General features: G+C 45.0%; 1 protein-coding gene across 1 annotated transcript in view; it reads left to right on the top strand.

Moving 5' to 3' along the window:
* The first annotated feature begins 12,082 nt into the window (after positions 1–12,082).
* LOC138246905 (ryncolin-1-like) overlaps positions 12,083–20,409 on the top strand; it is a 152,348-nt gene continuing 144,021 nt past the window's right edge. The window contains exon 1 of the mRNA XM_069201650.1: positions 12,083–12,109. Coding sequence (XP_069057751.1) covers positions 12,104–12,109 — 6 coding nt within the window. The 5' untranslated portion in view covers positions 12,083–12,103. The remainder of the gene's footprint in view (positions 12,110–20,409) is intronic.

Genomic DNA, 20,409 nt, shown 5'->3' with positions numbered 1-20,409 from the left:
AATTTATGCCATTTGCAACGTGTACACAGTTTGCTACATCTGGCCCTAGGTACTAACTCAAGTCACAAAAGGTGTCAAGTACGTGTAACATACTGGTTGCTACAGTCCTAGGTACCCTGTTTCACAGTAACATCCCAGTCTTTGTGGGTGGTGTGGGAAGAACAACCAACAATCCCATGTTCAATGCACACCCAGGAGTGTATAGAAAGTTCAACAAGTATGTGCCTTCACACACAACACCTATGAAGGGCTAGCAACACGTTGTAGTCAGCCAAACATTGTCACATCCCAGGTCCACACATGTCAAAATGATATGACTTAGGCCAACATGACATACTATCAGTGAGGCATGTTTTACAACACACACAGAGGAGGTAGAACACCCATTCTCATGATTCGACAGAACACCTAGGCCATTGCACTCAAGTCACACACACTTCTAGTTCACCTTGTGGAAGTACATGCCCCCGGAAGATCCGACCTACAGTGTACACAGTCCATCCTCAACTAGGAAGAAGCACTTGTCATCAAAGCCATGTGCCTAAGCTATCTGGGAGACTGTCAGTCTGATATGCAGACTCAGTTCATGGCAAGTCCCTGACCAAGTCTAACATTGACCAGTGTATTCCAAATGAGTCATCCCATTCCCCATTGCCGCCCAACTGGAATGACCTACATCCCCTCAATCTGAGAGATGGCTAGGTATTGCTTTACAGAAACCTAAGTCCTATTTGATATCACACTAAAACAACAATGCCAATGAACGGCCAGCGCATCAAATCATGAATTCTCTTGAACACACAGTAATCCATCATGCTTCATTACCAAACAATGAAAATAGCACTCAGCCGACACTCACTGTAGGTATTGGGGTCGTCAAAATGTGCCATCTCTACCACGGTGTATGGGGCTGGTCCACCTGTAAAGCATGAAAGGAAGAATATACTCAGACTGGGTGAACTGACAAATAATTTCAGTTACAATGACACTGTGTGAATATGACATGGTAATGATAGACTTTCACACATGCTCATACTGCATGGATGACTTTGTATTCAACATTATCATTGGATGAGTCTCCTGCTACAGTGACACACCCTACTACACACATGCAGTGGCCAGGACAGTCAGGTGTCGTCCAAGTTAAGCCTCCATTAGTATGCCCCAACAATAATGTTATCCATACATCTCAGCATGTGCATCCCAGAGAGACATTCCAAAACTGGTTCCATGAGGACTGCGTGACCACTCACAATCAAACAGGCTAGGTGGACATGTTCAACACACAGCAACCACACACACATGTGATATATGTGTGGACAACATAACTAACTTCATGTGACGTAAAGGCAACACACATGTATAGCATCATCATGTGTTTCTAATTTTCTGTCTAGCTATGGCGTCTACATATGTAGGTATGTTGTTTCTACATGACTTACTCACTGGCCATTATGACCAGTAGAGTACAAATAGAGCCGTTCACGTGTTGATTGTCTGACACAAATGCAACACTACATTACATACAGCTACAGGCATCTGGTATGTGTTGCAAAAATGAGCCATCGGACTGGTAGCATTGGTCTTCATACACATTCTGCAACAAATACACATTAGGACACATATGTATACCTTTGTAGCGCATCATTTGCATCATTTTGTGACGCAGAGAGGGGGCTAATTAGCAAAATACAGATAGAATTTGCAATTTTCTGCTGTTATTGCGTGAAAATGTGTTGCACAAATGGGGATATATGTGTATAAACATGGGCCTAGGTTTCCCTAGCATTACACACAGTCAGCTACTTATTTAGCAGATTGGCTAACTGTAGGAGGCTGGACTGGCTTGTAGTGAGTACTAAGGGGTACTTGCACCTTGCACCAGGCCCAGTTATCCCTTATTAGTGTATAGGGTGTCTAGCAGCTTAGGCTGATAGATAATGGTAGCTTAGCAGAGCAGCTTAGGCTGAACTAGGAGACGTGTGAAGCTACTACAGTACCACTTAGTGTCATATGCACAATATCATAAGAAAACACAATACACAGTTATACTAAAAATAAAGGTACTTTATTTTTATGACAATATGCCAAAGTATCTTAGAGTGTACCCTCAGTGAGAGGATAGGAAATATACACAAGATATATATACACAATAGCAAAAATATGCAGTATAGTCTTAGAAAACAGTGCAAACAATGTATAGTTACAATAGGATGCAATGGGGAAGCATAGGGATAGGGGCAACACAAACCATATACTCCAGAAGTGGAATGCGAACCACGAATGGACCCCAAACCTATGTGACCTTGTAGAGGGTCACTGGGACTATTAGAAAATAGTGAGAGTTAGAAAAATAACCCTCCCCAAGACCCTGAAAAGTGAGTGCAAAGTGCACTAAAGTTCCCCTAAGGACAAAGAAGTCGTGTTAGAGGAATAATGCAGGAAAGACACAAACCAACAATGCAACAACTGTGGATTTCCAATCTAGGGTACCTGTGGAACAAGGGGACCAAGTCCAAAAGTCACAAGCAAGTCGGAGATGGGCAGATGCCCAGGAAATGCCAGCTGCGGGTGCAAAGAAGCTTCTACTGGACAGAAGAAGCTGAGGTTTCTGCAAGAACAAAAAGGGCTAGAGACTTCCCCTTTGGTGGACGGATCCCACTTGCCGTGGAGAGTCGTGCAGAAGTGTTTTCCCGCCGAAAGAATGCCAACAAGCCTTGCTAGCTGCAAATCGTGCAGTTAGCGTTTTTGGACGCTGCTGTGGCCCTGGAGGGACCAGGAGGTCGCAAATTGGACCAGCAGAGAGAGAGGACGTCGAGCAAGACAAGGAGCCCTCTTTGAAGCAGGTAGCACCCAGATAAATGCCAGAAACAGGCACTACGAGGATGCGTGAAACGGTGCTCGTCGAAGTTGCACAAAGGAGTCCCACGTCGCCGGAGACCAACTTAGAAAGTCGTGCAATGCAGGTTAGAGTGCCGTGGACCCAGGCTTGGCTGTGCACACAGGATTTTCGCCGGAAGTGCACAGGGGCCGGAGTAGCTGCAAAAGTCGCGGTTCCCAGCAATGCAGCCTAACGAGGTGAGGCAAGGACTTACCTCCACCAAACTTGGACTGAAGAGTCACTGGACTGTGGGGGTCACCTGGACAGAGTCGCTGGATTCGAGGGACCTTGCTCGTTGTGCTGAGAGGAGACCCAAGGGACCGGTAATGCAGCTTTTTGGTGCCTGCGGTTGCAGGGGGAAGATTCCGTCGACCCACGGGAGATTTCTTCGGAGCTTCTGGTGCAGAGAGGAGGCAGACTACCCCCACAGCATGCACAAGCAGGAAAACAGTAGAGAAGGCGGCAGGATCAGCGTTACAGAGTTGCAGTAGTCGTCTTTGCTACTATGTTGCAGGTTTGCAGGCTTCCAGCGCGGTCAGCAGTCGATTCCTTATCAGAAGGTGAAGAGAGAGATGCAGAGGAACTCGGATGAGCTCTTGCATTCGTTATCTAAAGTTTCCCCAGAGACAGAGACCCTAAATAGCCAGAAAAGAGGGTTTGGCTACCTAGGAGAGAGGATAGGCTACTAACACCTGAAGGAGCCTATCAGAAGGAGTCTCTGACGTCACCTGGTGGCACTGGCCACTCAGAGCAGTCCAGTGTGCCAGCAGCACCTCTGTTTCCAAGATGGCAGAGGTCTGGAGCACACTGGAGGAGCTCTGGACACCTCCCAGGGGAGGTGCAGGTCAGGGGAGTGGTCACTCCCCTTTCCTTTGTCCAGTTTTGCACTAGAGCAGGGCTAAGGGGTCCCCTGAACCGGTGTAGACTGGCTTATGCAGAATTGGGCACATCTGTGCCCAACAAAGCATTTCCAGAGGCTGGGGGAGGCTACTCCTCCCCTGCCTTCACACCATTTTCCAAAGGGAGAGGGTGTCACACCCTCTCTCAGAGGAAGTTCTTTGTTCTGCCATCCTGGGCCAGGCCTGGCTGGACCCCAGGAGGGCAGATGCCTGTCTGAGGGGTTGGCAGCAGCAGCAGCTGCAGTGAAACCCCAGGAAGGGCAGTTTGGCAGTACCAGGGTCTGTGCTACAGACCACTGGGATCATGGGATTGTGCCAACTATGCCAGGATGGCATAGAGGGGGCAATTCCATGATCATAGACATGTTACATGGCCATATTCGGAGTTACCATTGTGAAGCCACATATAGGTAGTGACCTATATGTAGTGCACGCGTGTAATGGTGTCCCCGCACTCACAAAGTTCAGGGAGTTGGCTCTGAACAATGTGGGGGCACCTTGGCTAGTGCCAGGGTGCCCTCACACTAAGTAACTTTGCACCTAACCTTTACCAGGTAAAGGTTAGACATATAGGTGACTTATAAGTTACTTAAGTGCAATGTAAAATGGCTGTGAAATAACGTGGACGTTATTTCACTCAGGCTGCAGTGGCAGGCCTGTGTAAGAATTGCCAGAGCTCCCTATGGGTGGCAAAAGAAATGCTGCAGCCCATAGGGATCTCCTGGAACCCCAATACCCTGGGTACCTCAGTACCATATACTAGGGAATTATAAGGGTGTTCCAGTAAGCCAATGTAAATTGGTAAAAATGGTCACTAGCCTGTTAGTGACAATTTGGAAAGAAATGAGAGAGCATAACCACTGAGGTTCTGATTAGCAGAGCCTCAGTGAGACAGTTAGTCACTACACATGTAACACATTCAGGCACACTTATGAGCACTGGGGCCCTGGGTTACCAGGGTCCCAGTGACACATACAACTAAAACAACATATATACAGTGAAAAATGGGGGTAACATGCCAGGCAAGATGGTACTTTCCTACACTAACAATCATCACATGTTCCCACACAGATTTCTATCATTCCCATGTAATTGATTTGTACTCACCAACATGGCCACCAATCCTGAGTCCCAGGTGGTCCAGCAGGTCCTGTTCCCTGGTGATCAGATCTGCCCAGCAGTGCTTCAATTGATGGACATTTTGCATGCTCCCGTAGACCCGGACCAGGTGATGGCGCACCTTCTCCCACCGGATTTTCCTAGCCTCCGTGTGATACCCCTGTATCACACGGCCCCCAGCCTCCAGCATCAGTGGGAGGAAATGGCTAACTAGCCATATGAATCCCCCCAATTCATCTTCACCCATCCTGGACAGGCGAGGCCTACCTGACATATTGACAGCTAGAAAAATGGACAAATGAAATAAGAAAGTAAAAGTGGGAAATGGGGAAAGGTAGAGGTGTGAAAGAAAATGAAAAAGGAGAAAAATAGCCCAACTAACCCCCAAACTATGCTACCCACAACAGACTCCCACAGACAATACAAACAATCACAGGAATAGACAAAACAAGACTAAACTGACTGAGACAATGTTATACAACAAGAATAGATTCTCAAAAAGACAAAATACAAGGGACACAGGACACTAAAGCAGTAAAACACAGGACAACACCTTTCACACAACCACACAGTCTAGATAAATCTGAGACTGCAAAGTGAAAGTGAAAGTTAACTCCCTGTACAGATTTAGTAAACAGGATATCCTATTACATCACTTCCTGCATAAAATGGCCGCCGCTTTTATTTTCCCGTTATGCGTCATATTTTCACGCATACACAATTGTGCGTCATTTTTTTTGACGCATTACATTGCACATGATGCCGAGTCAAAAAATATGATATGAATATTAATAATTTTTAATGTACATGAGATGACCAACATATTGTCCATGTAGCGTCAATTTTACCACGCATACATCATGGGCGTCATTTTTTTCCACGTACAGTAGTGCACATGATGCTGAGTCAAAAAATATGATATGAATATTAATAATTTTTAATGTACAGGAGATGACCAACATATTGTCCATGTAGCGTCAATTTTACCACGCATACATCATGGGCGTCATTTTTTTCCACGTACTGTAGTGCACATGATGCTGAGTCAAAAAATATGATATGAATATTAATAATTTTTAATGTACAGGAGATGACCAACATATTGTCCATGTAGCGTCAATTTTACCACGCATACATCATGGGCGTCATTTTTTTCCACGTACAGTAGTGCACATGATGCTGAGTCAAAAAATAGGATATGAATATTAATAATTTTTAATGTACAGGAGATGACCAACATATTGTCCATGTAGCGTCAATTCTACCACGCAGACATCATGGGCGTCATTTTTTTCCACGTACAGTAGTGCACATGATGCTGAGTCAAAAAAAATTATGATGTAAATGATACTTTGATGGCTAAATATGTGACACTTTTGGATACATTTCTATTTGACTCTGTATTCTGTGCACTCATGTACGTGAAGAAATGATGACGCCCATGCTGTATGCGTAGAATTTGGAGCAAATTTTTCCTTATGTCTTCATGTTTTTACCTTTGGAAAGGTGATTTGTCATGGTCAAATGGTGCTACGTGATACACATTTGTGTTTGGATATGACACATGTCTGTTGTTGTATGTATAGAAGGCATTCACACTGTAATGTTTTGGATACGTTAACTAATGTATTGACCATATTTGTCAACATATTTGGGGTAATTGCTGATGGCTATTTTGAAATGATGGATGGGATACCATGATGTATTCCTTCTCCAAAATGTGTCCACAATTATGACAGTTTTTATGGGGCTAACCATGTCCCATTATGATTTTGTGTTTCAGGTTTGTGTTGGACTTATGACATGTAGCCCACACATGTGCCTTATGCATGTGTTTAGTTCACAAGTACAAGATTCTTGTATGTTTTGGGGGCGGTAGAGGTGGACTTAGGCCCCCAGCACCCTAGGATTTGACCATCCAGAATAGCTACTGTATCCATGAAGTATATTTATTATATCATGGCAAACCTGCAGCAGCAGGCTAATGTAAGGCCATATGGTATGAATGACTGTTGACCATTCATTCATCTCATTAGCCCATTTGACGTTTGCAGTAATGATGAATTGGAGCAAACTTGCATACCATTTTCCAATGACTATGTTTGCAAGACTCTCAGCGTTCCCGATGTGATAATGAGAATAATTTTTTTGTTGTCTGTGTCCCTTTCTGCATAAACTGGTTTAGTGGCATGTTACATTCTTCCTGCTAGGTTCAAACTGGGACACAACTGTGATGGTCTAATTTCAAATATTAGGTTGATTGTATGACATATGTGTACATGTGTGTTGGAATGTGGATCCACTGTCACCTGTCTGGATGTATGTTGTCACTGTGACTTCAAGGTCTCCTCCTGAGTTAGTGGCAGCTGATGTTGTTCCAATTGTGTATTGCTCATATCACACACTTGAGAGAAGCGATTGATGACATGGTCACGTACACATGGATGGTCCCACCCTGTCTCTGAACACGTGTGATGTGACTTTCAAATGATCTCAAATTTTGGGCTGGATGAGAGACTGTTTCAGTTGTTTGGATCCGGCATGTGTAATTGCCACATTTGTACTCCTGTTGGGCTCTGTGTATGGTAATGTATCATGTCACATCCTACCCTCTGTGCATACATTTGTGATGTTTTTTTTTGGTGTGATGAATGTTATAGCATTCTTGCTCAATGAGACGACATTCTTCTTCAGCAATTTCAAACTAAAGGTGGTCAGAAATGCAGAGGCCAAAGCATGATGTGGTGTTTCTTATCTGTGTTTATTTACAAGTGTGGAATACAAGTTATTATAATAAATTAAGAAAAAAAATTATTGACAAGCTGTTGGCGCCTACGCACTCCTGCTGCCGTGTTAGGTTGTTCCCCCTCCTGTTGCAGGCCAGCATCCTCCTCTTCCTCATCCTCAGGCATGTCTGGGTCCAGGTCAAGAAGGGGAATATTCCTTTTTACACAAATATTGTGTAATATGGCACAAGTGAGTATGATCTTACAGACCATCTCTGGGGAATAGAGTAAGCAGCGGAACCTTGACTTTAGGATCCCAAAGGTCCGCTCCACAATGCTGCGTGTCCTCTTGTGGGCGTCATTGTATGCCCGCTCAGCAGCAGTATTTGGGTTCCCATATGGTGTCATTATCCAAGGCTGGATGCCATACCCCTGATCAGCTGAAAGCGAAACACAGAATGGTATCAATTAGATGTAGGAGGCACTGTTGTACGTATCTTTGATGGCAGTAGTTGTGTTGTGTTGTCTGTGACTATTTTGTGTACTAATGTGACAACCTATGGTTGTTGGTGAAAACTTTTGCATTGTTTTTTTTCCTTGGCTGAGGAAGTGTTTGTTGGCTAACTGTTTGTCAGCAGGATGTATTGGTTTCTCCAGTACAGTGTGCCCTCCCTTGCATTGTGACTTGTGATACAGGTGTCCGTGTGTCCTCACTGGGGGTGTGATGATAGTTCCATGCCAAGTTGAATCATGAAAGTGTATTAGAAATGTTCATATGAACATACCCAGGCCATCCCATTCCTTTAAACTTATGCATTGTATTAGTGTACAGGTTATTGTGAGCCTTCCAATTTGCAAGGTGACATTTAGGCAACCACAGTCATTAATGTCTTCACACTAAGCTGTAGAGTAAATTCCAATGTGTGACAGGTTCAATGGTGACTTCAGAAACATGGCTAGTGATGTGAGTACCTCAGTGTGTTCCTGGCTAGGTGTTGCTATTGTGGTGTATGTGTTGTTTATCCTAGAGGGTTTCTGAGCAGTGTGTATATGAGTTTGTTTTTTGGCCTTACCAACAAGTAGTCCATTGCCATACCGTCCATCCTGGAAGTGTTGGTTGATGGTGCAGTGACGGAAGATGAATGCGTCATGTACACTCCCAGGATATTTAGCCACAATGTTGCTGGTCAGTCCTTGGTGATCGACTATGGCCTGCACGTTGATTGAATGTGTGTGCTTCCTGCTGCGGTAGAGGTGTTCAGTCGCAGCAGGTGGCACAAGGCGTACATGTGTGCAGTCGATTGCACCAAGGACGTGCGGAAAGCCACTGATGGCGTAGAACCCCTGTTTAGTTTCCTGCTGCTTCTGCAGTGTGTTAGGGAAGCAGATGTGGCGGGGTGTCAGGCGAATGATGGCATCTAGTACTTTAGGCAGGAATGCGGAGAAAGATGGTTGTGATATTCCACCAACCAGGGCACCAGTTGTCTGAAACGAGCCACTTGCCAGCAGGTGAAGTACGGCAAGCAGCTTTGTTTCTGTTGGGATAGTGCGTGGAGTCACTAAAGTGGGGGCCAACTGCTGTTCAATATTTGTCAGCAGCTGCTGAATGGCCTGCCAGTTCAACCGGTACCTCTGGATGATGTCTCAGTCCCTGAGGCCATGCAGGGTTGTTCTTGGGCGGAATATCCTCTCCTGCCTTCTGCGCTGTCTTTGGGGTCCCTGCTGTTGTTGTTCTAGCTGCTGTTGTTGCTGCAGGGCTCTGCGTCTACATGCATGCTGAAGAAAAAGCACCTCCATGTCTCCCTGTTGCTGCTCTGCTGCTCTGTTGCTCTGTTGTTTGTTCTGTGTGTTCTGATTAAGTACATGTGTGTTTGCCCCATTTTAACGCCTGCCCTGACCCAGGCGTTAAAATTTCACGATATTCGTGCTTTGCGTCATTTTTTTGCGCCGCCTGCCGCGCGGGAGTCATTTTTGCCTGGAAGCATAAATACGACGCACCGCTGTATGCGTCGGTTTTTGGACGGGAACGCCTACCCTGCATGTCATTAACGCAGGGCGGGGTGCCGCTTCCAAAAACTGGCGCACATAGCGCCATTTTCCTTGTGCGCCGGCTCGGGCGTCAGGGTTTAAATATAGGGCAACGTTTGCGCTGAATGTGCGTCAAAATTTTTGACGCACATTCGGCGCAAACGGAGTATAAATATGCCCCTAAATTCATCTGTCATCTGTCACCATTGCTGCGCACAAGTTTCTCCCCATAGTGCTTGGCTGCCGCAAGGGAGTGTTAGGGCTGCCGCTGGTTTCTGGCAGATCACGCAGCTCTGTTCCCCTCCCTATGTCAGAAATAGATTTCGTAGCAAAGCACAGCTGCTCTTCCACAGAGCCAATCTCTTTTTTAAGTAATCCCTGAGCATGTTAAGTATGATACTATAATGCCTGGCTGTGGATTTTCCCTTGCAGTAGCAGATTTTCTCTTCCCCATTTTATAGTAACAACACACTGAAAAGCAGGCGGAAGCACATCACAGTTTGAAGAATAGCAGAGAAATGGAGCTGACAGCCAGGGGCACTTTCTGCATGACCAGTATGCAACTGAAGAGCAGAGGGGGGTGGTCCAGCCAGCCTCCTCCAGGCTCTGATGGGTGCAGATAGTCCCGCTCTTGGCCTGGTCTTTACCAGGGCATGCGCCTAGGCACACCCGGCATTGCGGGGCTACAGCCTCCCCTTTATACGCATGCTTGGTGTGCTGATTTGCCGTCAGGCAGCCTCTCTGCCGCACAAGGTTTTAGCCCCTGGACTCCCGAGCTGAACCAAAAGTGTTGTGTGTCCCGCACTGTGTGGCTAGAGCCTCTCTTTAAGCGCCTGCTTGACACTCTGATCTGCGATTGGGCAGCCCATCTATGCATAGATTTCTGACCCGTGGAGTCCAAGGCCAAAACAACCATGTCAGTGTGTCCATTTGTTACTGCCGACCCTCCACCACCCAGTCTTTATTTCGGGACTGCTGTTATAGAAGACTCACATCTTCTATGGAATCTACCTCCCTTCTTTACCGTATTTATTGCACACATTTTTTAATTCCTCCATCACATCTCTCTTTCTTTTCCCTTCCTTTAAATCCCCCCATTATTCCTGATGCACACCTTGCATCTTCGAGGCTGTTGCTCTCTCTATTATCTTTAACATCTCGGAGATCCAACTGTCCCAACTGGACACATCACATATGTGACACTGAGACCTGGGCACAGTTCTACATATGTTGACTTCACAACTTGGCACCATAACATAGATATGAACATCACAACTGAGAACCTGACTATGGCGTCATTACAACCCTGAGGCTGTGGGAGTCAGAATACAGCCAGTGCTGGCGGTATTTCTGGCTCCCTATTACGACTTTTCCGCTGGCCCAGAGGAAAAGTCACATCAACATTGCTGCCTGCTCGTAATAGAGCAATGCTGATGTGCAGCGGGTGCAGTAGCACCCATCGCACATTTCACTGCCCGAAATTTGGGCAGTGAAATGCGCGACGGGCTATGCCTGGGGGCCCCTGCACTGCCCCTGCCAAGTGCATGGGAAGTGCAGGGGTCCCCAGGGGCACCCCAAGTCCCCCTTACCCCCAGCCTTTCTATGGCGGTGTTTACTGCCGTGGCGAGGCTGGCGGTCGGGACTCATAATCCCCAGGGCAGCGGTGCTTGCACCGCTGCCCATGGGATTATTTTTGCCTGGCGGTATAGTGGAGGGGCCGGCGGTATGGCCGTAGCTATACCGCCATGGTCATAATAGCTGGCGGAACACCGCCAGCCTGTTGGCGGTGTTACTGCCAGCTTACCGCCGGCTGCCAGGATCATAATGAGGCCCTATGTATCTCCACCAAAACTGGACACAGAACCGCCTCTAGAGGGAACCATGTATGTGCTCTACTGCAATCATTGGCCTACAAAGGGGGCCATGTGCTCCAATGAAAGCAAGGAAAAGTACCCACATCCCCTGTCTTGGTAGTAGACAACAACATTAATTATGGATACAGAGGGTCCCTCAAACTCTAGACTCTGATGCCACTACATCTGTTGCCCCCTGATGCCTATGCCTCTGCCAGCGATACCGGAGGCGGCACTTTACAACTGATGTGTGCTGTGGTTATAGTTCCTTTTTTCACATCTCTTTGTACACCTGGATTCCCCCTAAGCTTTCTATATTCTTTATTATACTGTATGCATATCTTAGACGTTGGTGAATGATCATTGTTTTAAAAAGGAAGGAATTCAAAAGAGGATGTGAATGGACGTTTCAGTTTTCCATTTAAAAAAATAAATAGAATGAGACTTTGACCGTTTTTGGTTTTCCCCTTCAGTGTCTACAATTAAAGAGTTCCGGATGGAAACAACCACGTTATCTTTGTGTCTACAAATGATATAAATAAGGGCTTCTCCACTAGGCATGGCTCAGAAGCTGAACTGAAATCCTTTGACGCCATCATGAAGGTAGGTGAGAATGAGAATATTACTTGAAAAGTACTAGACAAGCTTTGTGGGGTATTTGAAGCTGTGTTTTGAGCAGACAGGGAGATAGGAGTGTCCAGTCAAAACTCTTCTCTAGCACCAGCAGCCAAGTCATACCTCCAGCTTTCGTTCCCTTCTATCATTTCCCTGGAGAAAATATCTGTTGGGGAGGAAGGCGCCCATTTTGGATTTGAGGGTTGCTAATTGGTACTGGTTCAAATTATTGAAACAACTGGACATTTCCCAGATAAGAAAGATATGTTGAAGGCTGGTTTGAATGGGCAAGTCTGATGCCAATCTCCTGTTTCTGAACGGCAGGGTGAGGTGGGACAGAAGAGTAATTTACGCGCCGATATAGTGATTTCTCAGAAAGGACAATGGGCTGTGGCAGACTTATTACCAGTTGGGATATTGCTAACACTGACCAGTGCTTAAGTTAACCCCAGATGATGGTTTAAGGATGGGAAATATATAAAAAATAATCAATAAGTCAACGACGTCCATATATTGCAACATGTGTCTTTGACTCCCTGGCTTGTCGTTTTGACTCTTTCCAGTCTTAAGAACATCCAAAAAAGTACCCAGATCAAGCACTGCGTGAGACTGACGTTTAACTACCATGACACCCTTACAATTAGGTCGCCTGTCTGGAATCTTCTACGAGGCTGGTTTGCCTCTGAACAATGTTGTAATTTCCTGAAAAGCAAGATGAAGTTTATTTAACGGAACTCAAACAAACTACAGAGGCATAAGGGTTCATTGTTTACAATTAGAGGTGTTCTAATTTTTGTTCATGCCATTTAAAAGAAAAGTACATTGGGACTGTCTTCGTAATATCCCTATGGTTGAATGAGAAAATGTGTGACATGTATAGGAGTCCAGTTATACTATTCTACTTTCCTAATGGCAAGAATGTTTCATGACATGTTTATATCCCATCCGCTGGGATAAGCATTGTTACCAGACTTTAATGTTTCCAGCCATTCTGAGCTATGCCTGCTCCATCAGATCTTACCAAGTTACAACCCAGAGTATTTACTTAAAGCAGGAATAGCCCAGCAGTTTCCAAGTCAGTCAAATAAAATATATCTTTGGGGCATTGTCAGGAAGCATTACGCTGAATCCTACAGGAGGAGTCCATATTGATTTAAACAGGTGCTAAACGTATATGGCTGAGGACAGTGGTGTCAGAAACAGTCTGGAGCTACATTTGGTGCTGCAGGTGCAATCACCAATAGACACGATGCACAAGTGCTCCATCCATGGGGGTATGGCCTTTTTGAGATAAGGTAGTGCAGTCTAGATGTGTCCCTTTGCTTCCTTATCCGTTCCTGCCAATCTGCAGGTCTTTGGTAAGTGGACAGAGGGTAAATGTCTTTAGTTTCACATATGTTCTCCGATCCACAAAAACATGAAACCACTACTTTAGTGTTAAAAAGACAGGGTCCGTCAAATATGTTGTTTAAAATTTATGAAAACTTAAAACCTTTGAAAACATTACTCAGAATAAATAGTAAATCAAGCAAGTCAACTCATCATTGGTCAAAACAGGGTTCTTAGATTTTGGGCTTCGACTAGGGGCACTGCAACGTATGTGGATGACAGAGTTGTCCACCAATTTCTTCCTCAAAATAGAATTATAGAGGCCTTTTCAATAGAATAGTATCTTTCACAATAGTAGGGATTCATCTCAGCTATGACTCAATTGTTCCCAAATGTTTGAAATCATGAACTCATGAACTCTTGCTCTCTGATGGAGGGTAGGTTCATACAGGTTAAAACCCATGAAGCATAAAATATTGGCCAATGGACAGTCACTAATGGTCAAGGGTAAATTATATATTTTCCGGGGGCACTCTTCAGGTGGGCAGAAGCCTGTAAGGTTCTGAGGGCCACATGTACAAATATCAGGTTTTGCGACTCACAAATTGCGAGTCTTAGCAACACCTGCAAGTCGCAAAACTCGATGTACAACAGCGTCAATGACACTCTTTGCAAATCCCAATGGGGTCGCAAATTACCTACCTCATAAATATTTATGAGGTAGGTCGCAATTTGTAACCCCATTGGAAATGACCGCACTCACAGGGATGGTGGCCTGCTGGGGACAGCAGACCACCACGTCTGTGACTGCTTTTAAATAGAGCAGTGTTTGTGTTTTTTTTAAATGCAGCCCGTTTTCTTTGAAGGGAAAAGGGGTGCATTTAAAAAAAAAAAGAAAGGTTTATTTTTATTTTTTCAGAGCAGGCAGTGGTCTGTGGGAAAACATATTTCCCCATTCATTCACAAAGAGGAAGGGGTCCCCCTGGGACCTCCTCCCGTTTGCCAATGGGTTAGCACCAATTTGAAATTGGTGCTAACTGTGACTGTTTTGTGACTGCATTCATACATCGCACTGCAACTCGCAATTAGGAAGGGACAATCAGGACGCCCCTTCCTAATTGCAACTCACAAACATTTTGAATAGATTATCGAATTGCAAAATTGGGTCTGTGAATTGCAAAATGTTTTTTTCTTGTCGCAAACGGCCCGATTCTGTGAATTGGGTCGTTTGAGACAAGAAAAAAATTTGGACATTTGGCTGCAAGTGTTGTCAATAGCCACACTGAGTGGGCATGGTTAGTTTCTGTATGTGGAGTTGGCAGTGATCCAACTTAAACGCAAAGGAAACTGTCAAGTGAGAATTACTGAACTTGACCGACACAAATTTGTAGGCCGTCTTGTCATGTTAAGATAATACCTTACGATTCCCAGCTGATGGTTGTGTGTATAAAACTGAGAAGGGTTTACAGGTTGACAATGTTAACCTCAGGGTCATTTTCTCTTTTTCATGTTTTACTACGTATTTTTGTAATTGGGGTATTTTCTCCTCTGACGATTTGGTGAGTTCAGGACTCACAGTTTAATAGGGCGACCATGGCTTTGACACTTACTTTATACCTAATGACAAACACATGCTCCTGACACATTACATGTCCTGGGCAGTGTAGCCTTGCAGCAAAAATACCTCACCAGTTCAGACATGCATAAGGCTTTCTGACACTATGGGGCATATTTATGAGCCACTAGGGCCAAAGGAGCGTCACTTTCATGATGCTCTGGTGTCACTATGTCCTGCGCAGGAATTTAGATGGTGGCGTTAAGCCACTTTTTGGGGCTGAACGCCACCTTTTAAATAGGCCCTTTCACATGCAGCCCTTTGCATTGAAGGGACGTGCAATGGGTGTTGCTGTGGACATGCCACAGCAACACCCATATGCCCATATTTATGTTTTTTGCTGTAAAACTGCGCTAACGCAGTTTTGCTGCAAAACTGCCAACTTGCATCATTCCAGAGCGTCATCCATGAGTCATATTGATGGAAAGGCACAAGTCAGAGCTAAGAATAGGCTAGCCTTTAAAAAAGACGCTAGCCAGGGGGATGGCGGTATGGATTTGCGTGGTATTGCATCAGAAAATGACACTAGGCCGGTTAGCGGCAAAAAAAAATGCCACTAACCAGCCTTGCGTCATTTTTTTATGCACTACCACCGAAAAATGACTCCTGTCTAAGTAAAGATAGGAGTCATGCCCACCACCCCAATAGCCAGCAGTGGGGACCAGTGTCCCCTGGGCATGGCACCTAAACAAAATTAATAATACTCACCTATGCCTACCTAGTATGGGGTCCCCCATCCTCTGATGTCCCTCAGGTGTGGGTGGGGGTGTTGCTGGGGCTTGGGGTGGGCATCTGTGGGCCCATTCCATGGTGTTTGGCCATGGAAGTGGGTCCACAGGTACCCTAAAGCCTGGTCTGACCCAGGTGTTAAATAATAACGCTAAGCAGGCTTAGCATCATTAGTTCGGTCCGCCACCCACACGTGTGTCATTTTTGCCCAGGGGGATAAATATGGTGCTAAAGGCTTAGCATCATTTTTTGGACTGAAACGCCTACCTTGCATCTCATTGACGGTGGGTTTGCACATCCAGAAAATGACTCAAACTCCAATATTTTGACGCAAGACGGGTCTAGCGTCAAATTATAAATATAGAGTAAAGTTTGCGCCATTTTAACATCAAAATTAATGATGCTAAAATGACGCAAACCAAGTATAAATAAGCCCCATTGCATTTTGACACTGCCTCAGATTTGCGAGTTTTCGTAAACCTGAGGCAGCGCCAAAATCTAATGCCAATCCAGGGGTGATGTTAGCAAGGCGCAATGAGGAGGAATACTTTTATTCCTCCTTGGTTTTTGCTTTTTCTATGTGTGCTGCATTATGCAGCACGCATAGAAAGAGCAAAATGCCCCAAATTATTGTTCATGTGTGGGAAGGTGTCCCTTCCTGCACATAAACAATCATTTCAAAATGACGCTTTGGCAGTTCTGTGTGTGCTGCATTTTGCAGCACACACAGAAGTGCCAAATCGCCATTAGTGATTGTTTATGTGCAGGAAGGGACACCTTCCCGCCCATAAACAATCAAACCCCTCAACACAGACATCCTTGCACGATGGTGCAGGGATGCCTGCGTTCGCGCTGGGCAGCTCAATTGAGCACCAGTGCAGGGGGAAACACAGGAGTGTACCTTATACTTATAAATACAGCACATCCCTGCATTTCTAAAGTGATGTGGCGCCACCAATTTTGGTGCATCACAGTGCTGCTCCACTTTTTAGTAAATATGACCCTATGTTTTTGTTCCAACTCAGGGGCTCATTCTGAGTCACGCTGGCATGCTGCATCATTAATACCTCACTTGGAATGCTGTAGCTACCATGTAAGATATTACAGTAGTATCATGACATTACTAGGAGGAAAGGAGAATAACCACTGGAATCAGCTTCAGTCACACAGATTCCTGTACGTTATTCCATCTTTTCCCATCATTTTTCCTGCACATATTTTGTTGCATGAGTGCTGTAGTTCTACATATCTTGTAACCAGTAACTCTATTTGCTATTTCAATTTGAATTAGCAAGGCACACAGAATGGGGGATTAGAAGTGTTAAGTGGTGAAAGTTGTCACCTTCTGGAACCAACCAATATTTTACAGAGCGGCATTTGCCAGTCCTGTCCTTGTGTGGAGGGTCCGCCAAATGATAAATGGAGGGCTAGTGGCAAATCCGACCACCCTATGTATCATGGAGATGGGGAGTTAACATTAAACTAGGAAATTGGGGCTCGGTATTGTGGGGCAGGGATCAACATACTACTAGTGCTTATTTTACATATGCTGTTGTTAATGTATTCGTACATTTGCTTGCTGAGGTATTGTCTCAACTTTGACTTTGCTAGCCCCTAAGGTGGAACTATTCCTCTTGTGGACCCCACTTAATCATTACTGCCTATTTTGACGGCAGGTAGGGGAGCTCTCTTCAAGATGGTGGCTCTCCTCCGCTTCCTGTTCATACTGCAGCACTAGCCACACCCATTGCCACCCACCTTAGTCACAGACTTTCAGGCTCAAATTACTAGTTTCCTAGGGGTGGGCAAGGCCCCCAGAGTCTCCTTTGTGAAATGCAGGTTCTCCCCATTTGAGGTAGGGTTGGGCTAGGTGTTAAATTGTACTAATGGGCATCCCTGCTGGTCAGTATTAATGGCTGGTTCAGAGCAGATAAGGATGACCCTGCCAACAGACTGGAGCTGGAGCTGTTCCACTGATAACGCATCCAGTCTTTATAAATTACCTGTACCTGGACACGTTGGAGGTCGGTGAACCTTTTAGCCTAGTTGGGTTCTCCTCTTTCTCAAATAGTCGGGTTACTTAAATCAAAATTCAATAACTGTTGTATTTGATAACCAATATTCAATTAAAGATCAAAATAACACATTAGGAATTAATAACAGTTGGCATTTTGACGCGCCATGACCTTTCAGTCATGAATAACCACACCAGTTTATTAAAAGTTAGTGAATTTATTTCCCTATATTAACAAAGCTAGCACAACGTATATAAGTCTCAAAACCAAATGATATATGTATACGAACATTACTAGTTGTCCATAGCGGCGGAAGAAACGCAATCTACGCAAAATCTGAATAATAATACATTCAGTTATGGCAATACAAATCACTAATATAAGCAACTGAATTTGACTAATTTCATACATCGGTCAGCATGACAAGATTTCAATTCAACATGGTGCATCAAGTGCATAACTCGACTAACCTCTAATTAGCATTGGCATGTGGGGCTTCATACAAAACGAATTTAGTCAACACAAATTTGGAAAACTTCTAGCTTGGGCCCTATCAAAATAGCAGTTGGTACCTAAAAGGAAAAACACAATGCACAATACAATTATCCTTTCATATTTACCAATTACAATCAGCATTCAAGAAAGTCTACGTCCTTCAGGTACCAGTTCGATCAGCATGGGGCAGAATTTCAAGGGGGCAAAGTTAAGGGCAAGTTTCCTTGTAGCAGCAAGGAGGATGGGGCAAAATTACTGCATGGGCAAGATGGGGCAAATTAAAGTTAAAATCTCTAGGGTGAGAATTCTCAAAGTCTCTTTCTCTGTGATAGAGAAAAGGGCATCAAGATGTCGTCTAAGATGGCATCTGCCATTCGGCTTCAAAGATGGCATCAATTTAAATGGCTGACTTCTCTTTGTCCAGTGGGTTTAAGTACGAAACATTCCAAATTCTGCAGGGTCTTCCATTGGAGGGTACATAGGGTGGCTTCAAATTGACCAATGAAAAATGTCTTTCTACTAGTACTCATTTATGCATACATTGTCCTTGGAGCCTTGGAACACAAGTTGCAACATGGCTTGCCAATTATTTTGGTATCTGTACCCTCATTGTCTGCACCTGCAGAGACTGACCTTGCTTCAAAGGGGATGAAACTGGCCTAGTACGAAACCTTGGAGATAAGTGTATTAGTCATCTCTACTGGAAAAATACAACTTCAAGCAATAATATATGTTACATTAGTTCAAGGAAAAGCCACGCAGTTAGAATTTGAGACCAGGCAACTAGGCCAAAGCCTCTACTAAATTTAAACTAAGCACAAACAGTTTCAATAAGAAATCATGGCACACATTTGCAATTATGACGGATTACTAAACTACTCCGAGGGCACAATTTCCCACGTACATTATTTTCTTTACTAAAATCACACTACATTATACGATTTTGGTTACCTAATATATGAATATATGTCGGACCCTCTTTTTCTGCGTCATCACCACCTGTATGGAGTTCTCTCATTGCTGTGCAGCAGCTTGCACCCTTACTGGCTGCCAATTATCTGGGTCCCCATCCAGTGCTGGTACTCGAACATGGCATGGCACCCTCAGGGGTTCGACTCCCCTGCAGCACGGGACGTGGTTCCCTGAAACATCGATACTGGGTGTGTTCTGCTCCTTGAACCTCATTGGCATATCAATGCTGGGGGACGTCTGGCTGGAGGGGCATATGAACTCCTTCCAGGAACTAGCCGCTGAGTTCAGTTTGCACTCTTCTCTGTTTTTTAAGGACCTTCAACTGCCCCCTAATCTTGCCAAATACAGGGTGAGGCTAGGCACCCTCCCTTAACTCAATCTCCTTGACTGTAAACCTGTCACAGACCACTTTGGAAGGGACAGTATGTCACCTCTTTGTAGGACCCTAGTCACTAGCACACCAGACCCTCTGACATGTTTCAGGGCCAGGTCGGAGGAAGATGTGTGTGAGTACCCTAGAAGATGACTAGGAGGTGGAGGCGAAAATGGCCTCACTGAAGCTGGCCATTTCAATGCACTTTCACCTACTCCAATTCAAATATTTCCATTAGATCTGCATCTCCCCTGTGTGACTTTGCAGAAGGGACGTGCCCCAGGGCTAGTGTCTTCAATACCACTGCTCCCTGTGCTCCCTCTTTCATGTCCTGTGGGGTTGCTCAGTTGTATGGGGGTACTAGCTAGAGATTAACAGCAGAATTGAGCAGTTGCTTCACCCCAAAATTTGTGTTACTGGATATCATGGATACATTGAGGGAGACAAGTGCTGTGCATGCCCTAGTGGCCACAGATTACCCGGTGGCCAGGAGAGACCTGGCTCTGCACTAGAGAGATGGACAGGTGGTGCCGCTGCATGAGTGGGTGAGGAGCATGGACTACTGTGCAGCTATGGAGAAGCTAGTGTACAAGGCCCATAGAGTTCCACATAAATAAGAGTGACTACGGGCACTGTTTAAGACTATGTCAGATGTGAGTCTTACGCTACAGTATTGTGTTAATGCACCATATGTTGTCTTGTGTATAGTGCCCTGTGTTCAAGCATATGGTTCCCACTGCTGCTGACGCAATTGTGCTGT

This window comes from Pleurodeles waltl, chromosome 7 (genome assembly GCF_031143425.1).
Source record: "Pleurodeles waltl isolate 20211129_DDA chromosome 7, aPleWal1.hap1.20221129, whole genome shotgun sequence".
Lineage (NCBI taxonomy): Eukaryota > Metazoa > Chordata > Amphibia > Caudata > Salamandridae > Pleurodeles > Pleurodeles waltl.
The sequence above is the reverse complement of the archived record's forward strand: the minus strand, read 5'-3'. Positions and strand labels throughout refer to the sequence as shown.